The sequence below is a fragment of the Solanum lycopersicum genome, chromosome 8 (assembly GCF_036512215.1).
Source record: "Solanum lycopersicum chromosome 8, SLM_r2.1".
NCBI lineage: Eukaryota > Viridiplantae > Streptophyta > Magnoliopsida > Solanales > Solanaceae > Solanum > Solanum lycopersicum.
In genome coordinates this window covers 1,548,692-1,568,365 of record NC_090807.1, presented here as the reverse complement: position 1 = coordinate 1,568,365, position 19,674 = coordinate 1,548,692, and the positions used below count along the sequence as shown (strand labels likewise).

At 29.1% G+C, this 19,674-nt stretch overlaps 2 protein-coding genes and 1 non-coding gene across 3 annotated transcripts; 1 reads left to right on the top strand and 2 right to left on the bottom strand.

Annotated features, from left to right (window-relative positions):
• Positions 1 to 530: 530 nt before the first annotated feature.
• Positions 531 to 611, top strand: TRNAL-AAG (transfer RNA leucine (anticodon AAG)). The gene has a single exon. It is a non-coding gene; the product is annotated as a tRNA-Leu (tRNA).
• A 599-nt stretch (positions 612 to 1,210) lies between these two features.
• Positions 1,211 to 5,087, bottom strand: LOC101256693 (NAC domain-containing protein 92-like). The gene is made up of 3 exons (XM_004244412.4): positions 4,435 to 5,087; positions 2,864 to 3,153; positions 1,211 to 1,922 (listed from the first exon to the last, which is right to left on the bottom strand). Exons 1-3 carry the CDS (start codon positions 4,601 to 4,603, stop codon positions 1,473 to 1,475), a joined length of 909 nt encoding a protein of 302 aa, XP_004244460.2. The 5' UTR covers positions 4,604 to 5,087; the 3' UTR covers positions 1,211 to 1,472.
• Positions 5,088 to 9,245: 4,158 nt separating this feature from the next.
• Positions 9,246 to 15,206, bottom strand: LOC101256401 (autophagy-related protein 18a). The gene is made up of 5 exons (XM_004244411.5): positions 15,018 to 15,206; positions 12,927 to 13,856; positions 11,794 to 11,995; positions 10,484 to 10,610; positions 9,246 to 9,567 (listed from the first exon to the last, which is right to left on the bottom strand). Exons 2-5 carry the CDS (start codon positions 13,764 to 13,766, stop codon positions 9,477 to 9,479), a joined length of 1,260 nt encoding a protein of 419 aa, XP_004244459.2. The 5' UTR covers positions 13,767 to 13,856; positions 15,018 to 15,206; the 3' UTR covers positions 9,246 to 9,476.
• Positions 15,207 to 19,674: the final 4,468 nt, after the last annotated feature.

The following is a 19,674-nucleotide window of genomic DNA, read 5'->3' as shown; positions in this document are numbered from 1 at the left end:
TTCTCAAGCAATCAAAGATCTTGGTAAAATAGGTTCATCGCTTCGGCCTAGAATTATCGCATATTTTGTGTTTGTAGGATGTGGTAGGTAATCGATGGAATAGTTGAGGTGTATGCAAGCTGATCAGAATACTATCATCATAAAAATATCGAAAAAAGTTATTTGTATGTTGTGATTTTGTTGACACTCTCTACTTTATAGAATATTCACTGACATATCAAGTCTTGATAAGGTTTTTCGCTTAAAATTTTGCCATTGTTAAGTTGATTAGTCAAGAGAAAGAAACTTCATATTCTTGTTTTATGTTTGTATCATTTGTTTGACAAAAAATTTGTATCCCTCTTCATATATGTATAATAGTAACATTAATGACTTTCGATAAATATTTACGATTTTTAATAATGACCTTTTCACTTCTAAATTTTGTATCCAATTTCTTTTATTAGTTTAACCTATTTTAATGCTCCATAATTTATTTATTTTTTTTAGAAAAACTTTTATATAAGAATTAAGTCAAATAATTGTTAAATGTTGAGATGGCCGAGTTGGTCTCAGGCGCCAGATTAAGGTTCTGGTCCGAAAGGGCGTGGGTTCAAATCCCACTCTCAACAATCAAAATTTTTTTATTCTATTTCTGAAATTATTCATGAACGGTTTTTACTTCTTCTTTTTTTATTTCCGAAATTATTTGTGAATGGTTTATACGATTTTTTTTAATTATTTTTTTCTATTTCTGAAATTATTCGTGAGTGATTTATACTTTTTTTATTTTCAAAATTATTTATGAGTGGTTTTTACTTTTTCTTTTTTTTTATTTCCGAAATTATTTGTGAATGGTTTATATGGTTTCTTTTTAATTATTTTTTTCTATTTCTGAAATTATTCGTGAGTGGTTTATACTTTTTTTTATTTTCGAAATTATCTATGAGTGGTTTTTACTTCTTTTTTTTAGTTTTTACTTTTTTTTTTATTTCCGAAATTATTTGTGAATGGTTTATACGGTTTCTTTTTAATTATTTTTTTCTATTTCTGAAATTATTCGTGAGTGGTTTATACTTTTTTTTATTTTCGAAATTATTTATGAGTGGTTTTTACTTTTTCTTTTATTTCCAAAATTATTTGTGAATAGTTTATACGATTTCTTTTCTTAAGCCGAGGATCCATCATAATCAACCTTTCTGATATTACAATGATAAAGACAAACAATAAATATAGCAGACTCTCTTTAAAAACTTTACATATAAAACTACACTTGATATGTTAGTTATTATATTACACAGATTATTCAATAAAACTCTTAAGTGGCTTTGCCACAAAGTACTAATTAACAATCCTAAATAAACATTACAACACAATTTGTTTCCTAAGTAGAAGAAATTAATTATAACACTAGTGCCAAACTTACATAAATTCTAATTAACATTAATTTAATACTTCCAAATACAAGGCCTAAAAAAGTGACTTCTTCTTGATCAATAAGTAGTCCAATAGTTGTGTAAATCAACACAATGGTCCATGACACCACTATTCATAGTATTTGCATTATTCATTTCACCTCCATAACTTGTATTTGCATTATTCATTTCACCTCCATAACTTGTAATATTGTAACTCATTTGGGGTTGTGTTGGGAAATTGTTGATCATATTTGATGAACCACTTTGAAATATAACCCTATTATTAACATCTTGAATTTCATGACCATGATTGTTCATGTAATTATTATTATTATTATTATTTCTTCCCATTGCCAATTGGAACCCTTGATGATCATTAGGTAATTGCATCATTTGTGATGACATTATTGATGCATTATTTTGAGTGTTGTTGAGAGAATAGGTTGCCCTTGAATATTGGCTAGTAGGGTACTTCTTCAATCCTACACTCTTTTGGAAAATTCTACAAACCACCCATTCATCTTGCTGCAAAATAGAGTATAATATATAGCATGTTAGAGTTTAAATAATTTTTCTATATATATGTTGATAGCGTAAAATAAATTATTATCGAGTCATCTAAAAGACAACGACAGGTAATTGATCATAATACGTCAAATTAGTCACATGAAGGGGAAAAAAAAAAGAGCCGGACAAACCATATGAGTATGTATTTAGGTTTACCAAACGAGTTTAGTTTCTATAGACTGATAATAATGTAAAGAATTTTTATATTCTGAAGTTATTGAAAAGATCACAAAAAATATGCATGTAAATGCTCATAATAAGTGAAATTTTAGCTAATATTTTGAAAAACAAAGGCAATTATAACTTGCAATGATAATTAAATTACACTCGTGATAATGTATAAATTCTTTACACATGCATGACTTTATTTAAATGAATAAATTTTAATATCTAGGGTTTAAAAAGACTTCTTTATAATCAATAGATAATCCAAAACCATACATAATAGTTAACTTGAATGACTTAGGTAACTTTTTAATATATATAATCCCAAAGGGATTTCAATTTCAAAAAAAAAAAATTTACAACAAATTAAATAAGTTTTAATAAATTTCAAAACATATTAAACATGAAGGATATAAAATTTAATAGAAAGGAAAAATATCTCATAGATTCAACTTATATGCACCGACAATTATTAATATAAATATATAAAATACAAAACAATCTTTGGTTGTATGGTTCATGCTATAATTTTTTTTTCTTTCAATTTTTCGCTTAGATATGCTCGATAAATGTTAAAAATAGAGTGCGATGATAAAAATTAATCTAGCAAACAATCATCTATCATACCACATAGAAAACTATGGATTAACGATAGACAGAAAACTCTCATATTAATCTGATCATGTAACTACGAATAATAATTAATCGATAAATTGAGGAGGATATATACATACCTTGTTTGTTTTATAAGAAGATTTGGATCGAATTCTATATTCATGCATGACCCAATTTGATTTTTCACCTCTTGGTGCTCTTCCTTTGTAGAAAACTAATGTTTTTTTCATCCCAATTAATTCTAAATTATTATTATTATTATTATTTTTGCTATTAAATATTTCTTTATCTTTTCCAGTAGTTTTCCAATATCCACTATTTGTTGCTCTATTTGTTCTTACTCCTGTTGGATATTTTCTATCACGTAGACTGAAAAAATACCATTCTTTTCCTCCCATTTTTGCTTTTCCTGTAATTTAATTTACACAAAAAAAAAAAAGAAGAGTTGATTAAATAAAATGATGGATTAAACAACTTATATATAATTAATTGAGATAATAGTAAAAAAAACACATTTGAACTGTCATTTTTTTCTTACGATATTCATGGTACCCTAACTATCACACTACTAAAAAGTGACATACCATAGTTTACGTATGAAATTTATAAAAAAAAATGATAATTTAGGGAGCTATTTGAGCGTGATATTTAGAGGTGAAGTCAGGATCAAGAGTTCGGGAGTTTCATAATCACTTCTTTATCACTGAATTGGGTTCACAAGTAAATATACATATATATTTAACTAATTTTCTAGTAAAATACATGGTCTACGAAAAATAATTGAGTTCGTCGAAATCCATGAACCCCCACCTAGCTCGTTCTCTGGTGATATTCATGTATCATGTCATATTCCACTAGGGGGAATTTTAAAGAATTTAATAATTTTAAGTATGAAATTCGTGAAATAGTGATAATTTAGAATATATTTAACCTAATTAACTCTTATTTTATTAATGTTAAAAATTTTAATGAAGGTATTTAATTTTTATAATAGCTTATAACTGCATAACAAAATAAAAATAAAAACAAAAATATGTAAAGTAGAGGGAAAGATCCAAAAATTGTTCTCTTATGTTTATACATCAATCACTTCTCTGGAAATTTCTCATAATGATACACAATTTTTTTTAGGGTTTTCAAATAAATTCAAGAAGAAAAAAAACACTAACTATTTTTTTAACAATTTACAGATGTACAATATTTATAAATAAATCCTTTTATATTTCCTAATATCAAGAAGATTCAACAATTTATATATACACAAAAAATATATTTTTTTACCTAGTTTACATACCTACCATAATTTTTCGGTTAAGGAGATTCAGTTGAACCCCTTTTGGACATACAAATCTAACAAAATAACTTTGGCTTAATTAAAACTATTTATACTCTTGTGTTGCAAAAAGATCCACTAAATAAGTACAAATAATATAATTCGATCCTGGTAAAATAGACGTGATATAATAGAACTCATGATAAAAAGTTCAAATCCTGGATCCATCGATGTAACTTTGCCCTTCATGGACTAGGTACCTCTATTTTCAAATCTAAATTCAAGAAAATTACAAGTTTGAGTTCAATACACTTTTGACACGCGAGCATAAACTACATGTTACTCCTGACTCGTATGAGTTTAATTAAATTGTACATACGTCTCGAAAAAAAAAGAATTTTTGAAGTTTAGTATTACCTGGAAGATCCCATGGCTCAGATTTGTTTAGATCAACATCAGCAATAGCTCTTCCAGTAAAATTAGCATCATTTATTTTGTTCACTAAATAATATGTTATAAGCTCTTCATCTGTTGGATGAAATCTAAATCCTGGTGGTAATTGAGTTTCTTCTTTCACTTCTTCCATTTTTTTTTCTCAAATTATTTATATATTTGTGTTTCTAAAATGAAAAACCCTAAAACATAAATTTGAAGGAAAAAAATGTTGTCAAATTGATGAAAAAAACCCTAAATAGGTTATCAAAAAAGAGGAAAACCCTAGCTAGGTATAATATATAATAAAAATAAAGTTTGTTGTTTGCTATATGTTGCAAGAAATATATATTTTCTTTAATTGGTTGTATGAATTCTTGTCTAAAGAAAAATGAAATTTCTTGGGATTTGTGTAAAAAAAAAATTTAGCTAAAAGTTTAGGTTTGAGAAAGTGTTTCTTGCTTGAGAATTTAAAGAAGTAGGAAATGGTTTTAAGTGTGTATTAGAAGCTCTCACCTACTATGGATCTTGAGGTACACGGTTGTACAAATATTAATTGATAATATTTGAGAGACGTGGATGGTAAGATGGATGTGCGGTGATATAAGATTTCAATGATCGCATTTACAAGAAGGTTCAAGTAGAAGTACACATGTTGAGGATAAAATGAGAAACGGCCGCTTGAGATGTTAGAGCAAGTTGTGTGTCGATCAATAGATGTATCGGTCGAGAGTTGATTTTTTAAATGATTGTGACTAAATTAAGTAGTTATTATCTTAGTAAATCACTTTTACTATTGAAAAAATTGAAAGTAGCGTGTATATTTAATGTATTAAATAGTGTATAATATACACTAAAATTTGTATGAAGAGCTAATGCAGGACGTCCCTTCATTTGGTAGGGTCTGAAAACGTTCAATCCTATCCAACCCTAGAAGGGCCGAGGGCTGGGGCGGGCTAATCCATTTTTTTTTCTTTTCAAACTTATAATTCTATAGCATCAAGAAAATGAGAAGATTTTCAAATCAAATATGACAAACAGTAGTGTTGTTTCAATAACACTAGATAAAAAATCTAGAGTAATTAGCATATATCTCGCATATCAAACACACGAGCATGATAAAAGAGTGACAAGCAAGATGGTAGGGAGGCGAGGACGTGAGATTTGTCTATGTACGTATCCTAGATACATGGAAATTTACTTGGATAGAGTGTATCTAGAAAAGATTAACCTAATTTTGAGTTCATATATTCCGATATACATGTATTGGACGTATGAAAATTTGATAAGATTCATAATATTACTACATAACGTGTATTTAAGTAATTAGATTATATACTTGTAAGATTATTGTAAGTTATCCTTTAATAAAAAAAATTTGGCCCATGGTCTGACCCCGATCAAGCCTCAAGGGCCAAGGACTTACATAGGCTGGACTTATGCTAGTTTAAACAATCTACCCTAATTACGGGTTGGGTTGGACTGGCCCCATGGGCTAAACTCATTTTGACGGCTCTAATTGTATACTCCCTTAAGTGTCTCACACCCTTTAAAAAAAAGTAGGTTATGACATAAATTGAACATAATTTTCCATTTTTACCCTTAGATTAATTATTGTCAAAAATAACTAAACATTCATTATAATAACTAATTTCAATACTAACTTAAAGGGTAAAAATTCGAAAAATATTTTAAAAATAGTCTTAGAGATTGAAAAGTTAACTTTATTTGGAAAAAAAAAAGGCTCAAAACTCAAATTAATATAGAATGGAGGAACTATGCATCACTTTCAAGGATTTTCTGTTTTTATTTACAGATTAAAGGGTCATCTAATTAAAAATTTAATAACATTAATTTTTTTTTTTCAGGAAAACAAAATTAACTTGAACTAAAATAAAGGCTACCAAGATGACACATAAATCTTGTCATTAATATTTTCTTTTTTTTGGTATTTTCATTGTAGATTTTTTCTTATATTTTTTTTAAGTTTGAGTTTTGAAAATGAAAATAGTTTCTTTACCTTACATAAGATATGTAGATAAAATTTATGTACGTTTCATACTTCTTAAATAATATTATAGAAGCATACTAAATATATTGTTATTATTGTCGAGCGTTAGGCAAAAAATTCAATATAAAATCTTATCAACTATCTCCATATTATTATCTGCAACAAACTTAATGTTTAATATCAACACGCAAACTTATTTTCTCATAAACTAAATGAATTTTTAAAAAATTAATTAACTACTAAGTCCAATTATCAATGTGTTAAAATTTCTTTGCCCCTTTTGCTAGACATAATTTTGACTTTATATTAGGACCATAACAATGAAGAATATTCTTTGTTATATAATTTCCTTTGTTTTTTGAAACATTCAATTAAATATCAAAATTTCTAACTAAAATTACAACTATATATTGATACCAACTTATACTTTTATGTTATATGTAACGATACTCATATAAATTTAACAGGATTATGACGTAAACGCGTCTAAGACTCTAAGTTATATTTTTATATCCATTACATTTTGAAACTAGTCTACTACATTAATCTTGACATTCAACCCCTAAACTATGGTTTATTTTAATTTGTGTCCTAATCGACAATTTAGGTGAAAATAACAAGATTAGTTTCCTAGAAGATTGTTGTATATATTACTTGTATCATACTTCAAAGTACTTTAATACTTCCTTCGTTTTAAAAATGATGATCTAGTTTGACTTGGAACGGAGTTTAAGAAAAAAATAAGACTTTTTAATCTTGTGATTTTAAATTAAAGTTATGTCAAATGTACCAAAATGCCCTTTAATCTTATGGTCTTAAACATGCCACGTGGAAAGTTAAAGTTAGAGCGTTGCTAAAAAAGGAAATGGGTCATTCTTTTTTAAACATAATAAAAAAGAAAATAGGGTCATTCTTTTTTAAACGAAAGGAGTATATATTATTAGTAAGCATTGATGCACATATCCATATATAACCGATCGACTTTATTTTTATTTATTATATTTTTTGTAACAACGTTACAAACTTATCGATCAAAATTCAGGATTATAACGCAAACGCGTGCAAGTGTTTTTCTAGTAATATATATCTTATTCTATAGTCATGATCATCCTATTATGCATTGTATATATTACATTTTGTTATGGTTGTAGAATTATGTCAAGTCTTACAAGTAATTGTGTCAACAATTAAATTAGGGTTTCGTGTTATTCTAGAAAAGTAGTGCACGTGAATTCTAAAATTCAAAGGTAGGTTTTTCTGAGTTTTTCATCTGGTGTTCGATATTTATCTTGAAAATTGATTTATAAGAATTCATGTTGCGAGGGCGGCCCAAATTGGGGGGAAACGTTCCTTATTTTGAAAAAATTTCTCACCCCAGGGGAGAATCTGAAATCTTTAATTAAGAAAGAAAGCAGTTATATTTACTGCACCATGTTCTTCGATGGTTATTAAAAAGAGGATAGGATAGAGATATGTGTGGTGCACTATATATTGTGTAGTTATTTAACGATGACTTTGTGCACTAACACGCTAAAACAATCATTGAGAAAGAAGGTGGAAAATAGAGGCGGATCCAAAATTTTATTTGATGAATTTAATATTCAGAGTTTTACTATCGGAAATAATTCAATTTGATTGTTATATTTTTATACTCATATATACCTTTTGTATCAAAAAAAATATTTATCGCAACTGCTAAAAGAAATGGATTGAGAAAGTATCTAAAAAGGCTACGACAGATTCAAGATTTTCATTTGATAAATTTACCTTTAAATGTTTATAACTGGATCTGTTATATCATAAAGTTTGAGTTTAATTATGTAATATTTATTTAATCAAACTCATAACTTAAATACTGTATCCACCTCTACTAGAAGGTTGAAGCCAAGTGTGCCACTATGAAAACAAAAGAAGTATGGTTATCGGTAAATTAAATGAAATGTGTGAAAACTACGAATAAATTCAAAATTCAAATGGAGACAAAAATCATATTTCCATTCAATAAAAACAGATATTTTTTCTTGATTCATTTTTTCTTATGACAAGATACTCAAATATAGATTCTTATAATTATGATTCAAGTGGAAAAAAATAAACCTATTTAGGGCTTTAAAACCAGTAGTTTTAGCGGTTGGAGATTTTCTTTCATCCGCTTAAATTTTGGCTGATAAAAATCCGACATCAATGATGCTAAAATGGAGCATGTATTCGATAAAATAGTTAAAATGTGTGTAAATTAATCCGAACACCCTAGAAAAAAAAGTAGTAGATGGAAGGTCTTTGTCAAGAAGACTATCTAGAAGCACTAAGAAAGAAACCCTAATTCATCTTTGGTAGACTACTTGTCAAGCACTTCACCAGTGACACAACAAACAATTTTTAATGTTTTTATCACATAAATTTTAACATTTGTTTAATTAATCCCATCATCACAATGATTTAAGAATAATAATGCTGAAGAATTTATGTAAAAAAATGTTCATTAATAGTAGTGAGACTCTTGCCATGATAAGTCTTTAGTTGTCCAAAATAAACAACAAACTCGGTATAAGTTCATACGTACACAAACCTTACCATTACTTCGTGGAAATAGAGAGACAGTTTCTGAAAGATAATCGGTTCAAGTATCGCAAATCGAAGCAGTAAGTAGGAGTCCAAAATGCATAAAAAATAAAACTTAGGTAGTAAAAAAGTCTAGAAATTATCAAATATCTCTACCCATAGTAGAAATGAAGCAAAGTTGAGCAACAAAGAAGAAAACTAAACATTTTCTTCCTGGTAACAATTGTGAATCTGAATTCAACTGTATATCTTATATTTTTGTTAGAATACTAATACGTCGATGTTCTGTACATCATAACTTGTTCAAAATTGTTGGCTATAGCTACCGATTACCCTGTTAAATCACTATATATATGATAGTTACAATAACGTATACCACGACTATGAAAGCATGTGCAACTAAGGGAAGCAAATACCTCCTTGCATGGACAAGAAAGCCGATCCAATGTTTCCATCACGAGGCCTTTTCGGACTTCAAAAAGTTGTGAATCTCCATCTGAGTCATCTCTTTGCCAGAGGAAGGATCAAACTTGCATCTAATAAAGCTGCATGACAAGTTGAACGCATATCAATTATGTGACCAAGTGAATCTTACCAAGAGAAGTAAATGTATATAAACGGGGCAAGATTGCATATTCCAGTCACACCAAATTAATAGTTGAAAGAGAAGTAAAATTATGTGTTGTATGCATTAGTAAGTGTTTATGTGGGCGAGAGATACTTCAAAAAATGAAAAAGGGATAAGTTAGATGGTCAATCACACTCGGCATAAATCTTCTGTTGGGAGGAGAGTTTTAGTAGTGGAAGAAGAAGACACAAGAGTAAGGGAAACCATATTTTACTTACTTACTACCTCTTTGCTCAGCCGGTTATTGATTTTGCTGCCCTAATCGTTAATTCTAATATTTGGTATTAAATCTACCTACATGAATTGAATTTATCTTCTTCACCCAAAAAAATGATGCTGAACCGGCATATTAGCATCTCTTTACTTCTTAAGTAGCAGGAACTGAGAAGCTCATGCTATGGCACTTTCTACTTATCATCCCTCTGAACTGTTTTCTACATAACCACTGGTAAAAGGATACAATATATACATCAATACATAGGTAAGTTAAAATTCTTTATACTCTGACACTTTGCACAATATTTTGTCAATTTCATCTGTTAAAACAAGAAAAGCATAATAGAGACAATGTGAGGTCTGTGCTTAATTCTCTCTGACTACATATATATCAATACACATGTAGGTAAAAAAAATAATACGCTGGCATGTTGTGCAGTATTTTGTCCATTTCATCTGTTAAAACAAGAAAATCATAATTGAGACAATGTGAGGTCTGCGCTTAATTCTCTCTGTCCTCCAACATGGACCTTTGTTGGAAGTATAGGTATTTACACGTAATACAAAAGAAATATTATGTAATATGTGCCAGAAATTTCTCTGAGAAGTGAGCCTACCTTCCATCCAAGCCAAGAATTAACAATGTATTCTTTTCATGACCAAAAGTAACAATGAACTCGGAATCTCCGGGTAATCTGAATTGAGCCACAGACCATTCTGAGCTAAAATACTTTGGAAGTACTCCTGTCAACATGATATCCAAATTCAGAGCCCGTAAAAAGTAACAGGAGCAAAGAAGTTCTCTATCATGTTAAACATTTTCAAGGCCATTTCAGAGAAGCAAAACAAAATATTATTGAGGATCCATGTAAATTACAGTGCATGGTAGCCAATCTCAAGTCCGATAAAAGAGGAGGCTGAGATTGGTTGACCACCAACTAAAAAAAATTATTATGAAAATACAGCCCCATCCCTGTGATTAAGGTGTAGTTGATTGATACATGTGGATACCAAAGTCAAATATAAATCCTTTTATATTGTAAACAACCTTATTACAATCATAGCTAATAATCCTCCAATATATCAGAGAAAAAATAAGTAATCTCAATTCCTTAGACTCAAATAAAGCAAAAAATTTCAGGCAAAACTTGTGCGCTAACACAGATCCTTCATTATTAGTCTCTGGGCACGTGAAAGCTATTCTATTTAATTGCAAACGTGGGTGCTCAAATAAGCTACGGATAATACTACTGCACTAGAAAAAGCTATAATTTAACGAGTACTTAACTCCACCTTGAGGTTACAAATATTTATCTGTGGCTGTAATAAACAGACCAAGAAGGCAGACACTTTTGTGCAGGAAACTTCAGGGTATGTAAAATGTCCATTAAGGACAAGGAAAAAAGATTTTTATAGGAGTGGTATCTCTATTCTCATATGAGCTGAACATGAGTACAATAATGCAGACCTTGGAGAACCCCTGAAAAAGAAACAATGACTTGCATGCCGTTTGGACATAGTTTCTTTAGATACACTAGGGAAAGGGGAATGTTAGCGGGGAACGAGAGAAACTAACATTCGCAAAAAACAAAATAAGAGAGAATCTAATCTATAGGGTAACCCATATTGAAAGCCTTTTGAGTGAAAAGATGACATGAAAGACGGGACGAGAAAGAGACAAGTTAGTAGTAGTGCTATTTCCCTTTATTTGGTCTATATAGTAAAAGAAAACTCCTCTACATTCAACAGAGAGGAAGAAACAAATGTCATATACTTCATAACTGTACAGCGAGAATCCAAAAAAATATATTGAAATATATTGAATCATATGCTTTATATGTTTCGAACCTATAAAGAGAACTCCGTATTGAGTGGAAAAGGGTCAAAAAATGTTTAATGCTAAATGTGTATCAGAAAGGAACCATACCTTTGATGAAGGATAGTGGTGAACTCGCTGCAGCCAAAGTACCACGGAAATTAGGAGTAGTTCTTGTCTTATCCTGATTCCCTAGATTGACCTTGAGCCTAAAAACATGAACTGTGCCTTTGTCACTAGAGACTGCTAGCCACTGAGCAGCTGGATCGAATGAAACACTGTGAATTTCTGCTCTATCAGCACCTCTCCTTACCTGAAAACATACGTGCCGTGTGATTTACCAATAAAGATATCTCAAAAGACACTGGTGCAAGAGGAAGTTAAAAGACTTAATCTAGCTTGTCATTTATGTGTTTTTTATTTTGAGACAAAACTTGTCATTTCTGTATGGATGAAGTAAATCTCTTAGCAAGCAAAGTAAAAAACTTAAATCATAGAAACATTACCATTTTAAACAATCTATATCCGATATGTCAAGGGATAACAGTAATAAAAAAATGACACTTGTAATTATGGGAGAATATGAAGAACAGAAAGAAGATATAAGGAATTGGCAAAAGTTAACAACATTATGTTCATTAACTCTACATCCACTTCAAGATAAAATAGGTGATGAAGAAACATCTAGCTTCCCTCCATTCTAGAACTGTTCATGCAATATCCAGATTTGACTTAAATGGAGATTGACAAGGAATGTTGCAAGCCAAAGGCACATATGGATGGAGATTTATATAGAAGGAGAAACTTCTAGATCCAGTTTTAATAAATTAAAATCTGTTGATAAGCCAAGGTTAATATTCAAGGTAAAGGGAGACACAGAATAAAGAATCAGTAGGTAATTTTGAGACATTAGAAAATGCTATATAGGTACAATTTACTTGAGAGTACAAGCGGAATCAAGGAATTTCAAAACAACAAAGCCATTAACTTATCCGTGTTTAGCATAAGTAAATGACATCAAAACATCATGTTTTGACCAAGGAGAGTTACAAAATGAAGATGAAGACAGATATGTTGGATTGATGATGTACTTTGACAAGGTCAGTTTTGCAATCCAGTAGCTACAAACTATTCAGACTTGGTGAAAGAGAAAAATACAAAAATGCTACTACTGCTTATGGAAGCTTTGGTATAAAAGAATTTGAAATATCTTGGACTGAACTAAACAACATCCAAAATCTTACCTCCTGTAACAATGTACCATCCTGCGTGCTGAAAATCCGGATAAGAGTACCCTTGGTACTTGCTGTTGCCAGCACATTCCCCTCATGACTAAGAGCAAAAGATGCAATCCTAGAATCATGTGCAAAGATAAACTTAGTCCTTTTTGATGTGAATTGATCAACCCGAACTTGACCATTTTGCAACCCAGGGCACACCAGCACAGGTGATACAGCCGTTTGTGAAATTTCACAGAGTCCTTTTGGGTTTGACATTGTCTCAATCTGGTGGACGAGCTTCAGATCAGCAAAATTATATATAAATATCTTCTGCTCAAGTATAACTACAATGCAGTCCCGTCGAAGCCGCACACCGCGCACAGCCGATCTGAAACGGAGCTCTCCGATGCAGCGGTTCTGATGGTCATCCCAAATTATGACCTTGTTTCGATGATATTGTGGATTATCTCCATTTCCTACAAAGACTAGTATATTGCTTCTGAAGAGCATCTCAACAATTCCAATACCACCTCCATTATCAAAGTATCGTCGAAACATCTCACAGTAAGGATCACAACTATAGACACTAATGCCGCAATCAGTGCCAATGGCAAAACAACTACCATTTTGATTGAAGGAAACACGGTATAGAGTTGAAATTGATCTATTGATGAAGCCATGGGTAGGGCATGGATTAAGGTGACTCTGCTTAGGATCATTATCTTTCTGTACAACAGCAGCTTCTTGTGTCTGAAGCTGTTTTTTGTGTTGTTCATCTAGTTGCTCTAAGAAAGCTTGAAGCATTGGTGACGAACTAGTATTTGGGTGCTGAACTGGTGGGGGGAGAGGGGAAACAGTGGCCATGGACGGATTAGGAAAAAATCTTAGAGAGGTATAAAGCTAAATGGATAATGTTTTCTATCTGATACTCACACCACATAGACTGTCATCAATCTGCATCAGAAAGACAAAATTTAAAACTAGATGTATTGCTATCAAAACTGATGAGGCCTGACACTAAACTTGATCTTAGCGAAATCAAAAGGCAAAACATGAAAAGATCTTCAAAGGAAAATGCTACAACAAAATCAAAGTTAGTTTTTTCGTTAAGATATGCTAAACAGCCTCAATTGGTTCTCCCTACTAATCGCCACACACTGTTCTTCCTCATAACTTCTACTTTATTGGCAATACAAGGACTTCTATGAAAGGGAAAGATTATGAATAAATGAACATCCTAGTTAATTGGGGATTGAACACTAAACTCACTCATTAAGCTTCGTAAGCAATAACTTTTTGATTATATAACAATAAAATCATACCGGTCATCAAAAAAAAACATACTTTAAAAACAAAATCATTAATATCCAGTATCCTGCTCAACAATAATGACAAACAAAATCAAAAAAAAAAAAATTGCTAGAACTACATGACACCCAATTTAACATAGTCATTGATCTCAACCCCAAAAAAATAATAAGCTCATTAAGCTTCTTCTTCAATAACTTTTTCATTACACAACAATAAAACCGTACTGGGTTGTCAAAAAAAATTGAAACTTTACAAAAACAAAATCATAAATACTATGATTTACATAATTTTAACTTAAAAAATTGCTAGAATTACCTGATACCTAATTCAATAAACCCATTGATTTCCACTAATTTTTTTTAAAAAAAATTAAGCTCAGTAAGCTTCTTCATCAATAACTTTTTGATTATACAACAACTAAACCGTACTGGGTTGTCAAAAAAATTGAAATTTTAGAAAAACAAAATCATAAATACTTTGATTTACATAATTTTAACTTAAAAAATTGCTAGAATTACCTGATACCCAATTCAATAAACCCATTGATTTCCACTAATTTTTTTTAAAAAAAATTAAGCTCAGTAAGCTTCTTCATCAATAACTTTTTGATTATACAACAACTAAACCGTACTGGATTGTCAAAAAAAAATCATGAATACTCATATCGATGAACATAATAAGAAATAAATTGCTAGATTTACGTGAAACCCAATTTTTATTAAAACCATTAATTTCTACTCAAAAAAAAATTTAAAAAATTATGCAGGAACATCAATGATACAGTAAACAGATAGTAATACTTACATTGAAGAGGAGTGAAGAATAAAGAGGGATTTGGGGTTTTGCTTCGCAGTGAAGAGAAGACTCAAGAGAATTTTTCAGTTGTATTTTTGGAGTAGAAATTGGTTTGTGTTATTTATGTTAGAAGAAATAATATTTGGATTAGGAGTCTTGATAAACAAGCATTATTTTTATATTAGTATATGTTAACTCTCGATTAAACGTGCGATACGAAATTATAATAAGTATACAATATAAATATTATTCTTAATTTGATTATGTCGGACAATTATAATATTTTAATTTAATTTATTTTATATGTCAGTTTTGTGTATTACGTGAAGTTTTAGTGACGTAACGTATGTAAATTTATTTATTTAATTTTATATAAATTTAAATATTTATTTATACATACTCTAAATCTGAGGAAAGATGTCGAGCTGAAACCAAGTTAGTAGGCATAATATTATGTTAATTATGATATTATATTAAATTAGTTTTTTGAATATGCAATTTGGTATCATGACTTGATGCGAAAAAAATTGTTGTATTATGTGAACGGGCATAGTAGATAATTGTACCCTTTAATTATATTTATGTCCTTTAAATTTATGTGTGGTTCTAAAAGATACTTAGATTTATATAAGTTGACGCATGAATTATGCGTGTCATCATACATGTAGGACAAAAATTGTGACGTATGGTGTGTATTTATTTGTTTAGTTATATACAAGTTTTAACGTATGATGTGTATTTATTTGTTTAGTTTTATACAAAATTTAAATATCTATTTGTATATATCTAAAGTTAAAGGTCATAAATGTGAACTAAAGTCAAGATAAATGATATATTTATATATTATATATCTATATGAAAGCAAACATAATACATTAACGTACTCTGTAACTGAATGTGCACAAGTAGACACTTAAACTTGTATAAAATTAAATAATTAAACGTACTCATTTTACATAATGTCTTATATAACAATTTTATATCCTACATACCACGTGTAGATCCAATCCTCAAAATAGCCAAAATTATCAATGCAATTAGTAAATCGCGCCTAGCAAACGCGTTTTATGAGTAATTTTCTCATTATATATATTGTATTATTAGCTTGGATGATTTTTTTTTTCTTTATCCCAATTTTTCTCCCCTTTGATTTATTTTATAATTTAACTCTTTTTAAAGGAAAAAATATATATATGAACGGTAAGTAGTACTATATATATTTGGAAACATTATGTGTTTATGGATAATTGTTCGAAAAAATTTATTCGCATTAAATATTTAAATTAGTCAATGCGTATTCATTATTATGTGATTTAATGAAATAAAATAAATTATGAATTTAATCACATGACATGCATGTATTGATTTGATGTAATCACTCGATGAGGATAAATTTTTCTCATTATTATTTGCTCATTTGCTTAGATGGTATAAAAAATTGATATTTTTCATTATTTGTGGGTTTCTTCATATTTATGAGAAAAAATATAGTTTTGGAATTTAAGTTGCATGTTCAAACATGATTTAATATCCAATCAATATGACTTTAAATCATACCCTTTAATTTGATATTATTTTATATTGGGAAAATTATATGATATAATAAACTATTAATTCAAATAGAATATTATAGTCATAGTTTCTTCTATTTGTAATTTAGAACAAACGTGTCATATTTTTGTCATCCCATTTGTATACCGAAATATATAAATAAATGCATTTGGTATACATATGTGTTATATAAAAATTAATTGCATGACTCATTTGTATACCAAATATACAAATATACCCATTTGATATACATATATATTGTAACAAAATTAATTGCAGGACCAATTTGTATACCGGATATACAAATAAACTCATTCGGTATACATATGTTTCGTATAAAAATTTATTGCAGAACCTATTTGTATACTGAAATATATAAATAGCTCATTTGGTATATATATGTGTTTGTATATATGCAATAATTTTGTTTATATACAATTATTGTGTTTTAGTTTGTATACCTAAATATACAAATACATATTTTTATGCAATATGTGTACCGAAATATACAGATTAATAGTCATAGCAAACTATAGCGCAATTATACAAACTATAGTTATATCATACAAATATGGTTTTTATGTTTGCTAAACCTAAAATTTACTCTTTTATATTTATGCCCTATAACTTTGTGTGCGGCACTAGAAGACACTTAAATTTGTATAACATTAAACAAGTGAACACGTGAATCCTACGTGTTATAATACATGTAGGACAAATTTTGTGACATAAAATGTGTATGTCTATTTGTTCAACTTCATACAAGTTTAACTGACTATTTGTGCAGACCTAAAGTTGAAGGGCATAAATGTGAACTAAGGTCAAGATAGATGACACTTTTGTATATTATATGCCTATATGAAAGTAAACATAATACATCAACGTACTATTTAACAGGGTAGGAACAAGTAGACACATAAACGAAATTGAATAAGTAGACAGCTAGACGCATTTATTTTATATGATGTCCTATATGATAATTTTGTGTCCTACATGCCACGTGAAGACCCAATCCTCAAAATAATCAAAATTATTCAAGGGCAAAGTATATAAATCACATACTTTTAAGACAAAATTACAATCTATCCCTTAAATATTTATAATTACAAAAATCCTTCAAAACAGACAATAATATAAGCACTGATAAATTAATCTAATGCGCGAGATACATTCAATTTGATGTGCGAGTTATGCTAATTTGATTAGCGAGATACATAAATTTGATGTGCGAGATACACTAATCTGATGTGCGAGATACGCTAATATGATGCGCGAGGTACATTTTATACATGATACACTAATCTGATGCGCGAGATACACTAATTTAATACACGACATACACTAATATAATGTGCGAGATACACTAATCTGATGCGCAAGGTACATTTTTATACATGATATGCTAATCTGGTGCGCAAGATACACTACTGTGATGTGCGAGATGCACGAGATACACTAATTTGATGGGCGAGATACACTAATATGATGCGCGAGATACACTAATCTGATGCGCGAGGTATATTTTATACATGATACACTAATGTGATACGTCAGATACACTAATTTGATGTGTGAGATACACTAATTTGATGCGCGAGATACACTAATCTAATTGGCGAGGTATATTTTATACATGAAACACTAATTTGATGTGCGAGATACACTAATGTGATGCACGAGATACACTAATTTGATACGCGAATTCAAAAATTTGTGAAACTTATAAGGAATAATGGTAATAAATAAACTAAAAGATGAAATTTCCGTAATGAATTCGTTGAATTATGCACTTAGTAAATCGCGTCCATCAAACAGTACTTCTCAGGCTGCATTTTCAAAACTGAATGGGATTTATTTCTGACATATATATGTATTTATTAATTTTTAATTTAACAATTTTTAAAGAAAAAAAATATATGAACGGTAAATATACTACTTTATATATTAGGAAATGTGTTCATGGATTATTGTTTGCTTAATGGCTTATAAAATAGAAAGAAAAAAATTGATAATGTTCATAATTTGTGAGGTTTTTTTTTAATATTTATGAGAAAAATACAATTTTAAATTTTAAATTGCATGTTCAAATAAGACTTAATATTCAAATATATATGATTTCAAATTATAATTTCATATCGGATTATTCAAATAGTATTCATACACATTATATGAAATTGTGAGATGAACTATATCATTTGGACATGTGATTGCACGTTGATTTCATCTCAATAATTCATATTCTGAGATGAAATCTCATATTCTCCAAAATAATATGATTTAGGAATTTCATATTATTATTTAAGATTTTCAAATATAAAAAATGACCCACAAATTTATATTTTGTTAAAATAACTCATATTTATACCTACTAGCCATTTATTTCATATGTAAATAAAATATTGATTGAATTACAGTGATCATAATGAATCTGTAGTAATTTATAATGTGATTTTGTGAATTTTTATTTAGTTAGGTAAGAATTAATAAATAATTGGACTATTTTAATAGTTTTACAACTTATAAGATTGTTATTATTTATGAGAAAATGTGCAACACAAAAACTCAAAATCGAATGCCCAAACAAAACTTCAACTTTATCTCATGATATCATATAGCAAGTGATATATGAGCGTAGTCAAAGTTAAAGGATACGAATACAATTAAAAACAAATCAAAAAGCATATTTATATATTATGTCATTACAAAATAAAAATATAAGATTATTGTATTCTTTATTTGGTTATCTGAGTACCATTGGTCTCAAAATTATTTTAGACGTACTAGAATGATGAGACTACTTATCTTTAGAATGTGAAAGTGAGATATATAGCTAATTCATCAAATACAATGCATGAGATAATTTTATTTATCTTATTACGATTATATAAATTATACTTATTTGTATAAAAAGATTATTTTATTTGTAAAACTACACATATAATATTATAAGATACTTATTTCGATGTACTTCATAAAGTAACAACAATTCTAACATAATAAATGTAATTTTACTAATGAAATTATTTTACTGTTGCAATAGAAAGAAATCATAGGATATTTTAGGCAAAGTTCTAAAAAATTAAGTTTGAAAATTTTAATAGCTTAGTCGTTTAAT

What these genes read in the sequence shown, in the direction of transcription:
- LOC101256401 (XM_004244411.5), bottom strand. Translation starts at nt 13,766, where the DNA reads ATGGCCACTGTTTCCCCTCTCCCCCCACCAGTTCAGCACCCAAATACT. An exon ending in ATGGTACATTGTTACAGGAG is followed by an intron (nt 11,996 to 12,926) that starts GTAAGATTTTGG and finishes GTATGTTTTCAG; the next exon opens with GTAAGGAGAGGTGCTGATAG. An exon ending in ACCACTATCCTTCATCAAAG is followed by an intron (nt 10,611 to 11,793) that starts GTATGGTTCCTT and finishes TCATGTTGACAG; the next exon opens with GAGTACTTCCAAAGTATTTT.
- LOC101256693 (XM_004244412.4), bottom strand. Translation starts at nt 4,603, where the DNA reads ATGGAAGAAGTGAAAGAAGAAACTCAATTACCACCAGGATTTAGATTT. An exon ending in TGAGCCATGGGATCTTCCAG is followed by an intron (nt 3,154 to 4,434) that starts GTAATACTAAAC and finishes ATTAAATTACAG; the next exon opens with GAAAAGCAAAAATGGGAGGA. An exon ending in CTTCTTATAAAACAAACAAG is followed by an intron (nt 1,923 to 2,863) that starts GTATGTATATAT and finishes TCTATTTTGCAG; the next exon opens with CAAGATGAATGGGTGGTTTG.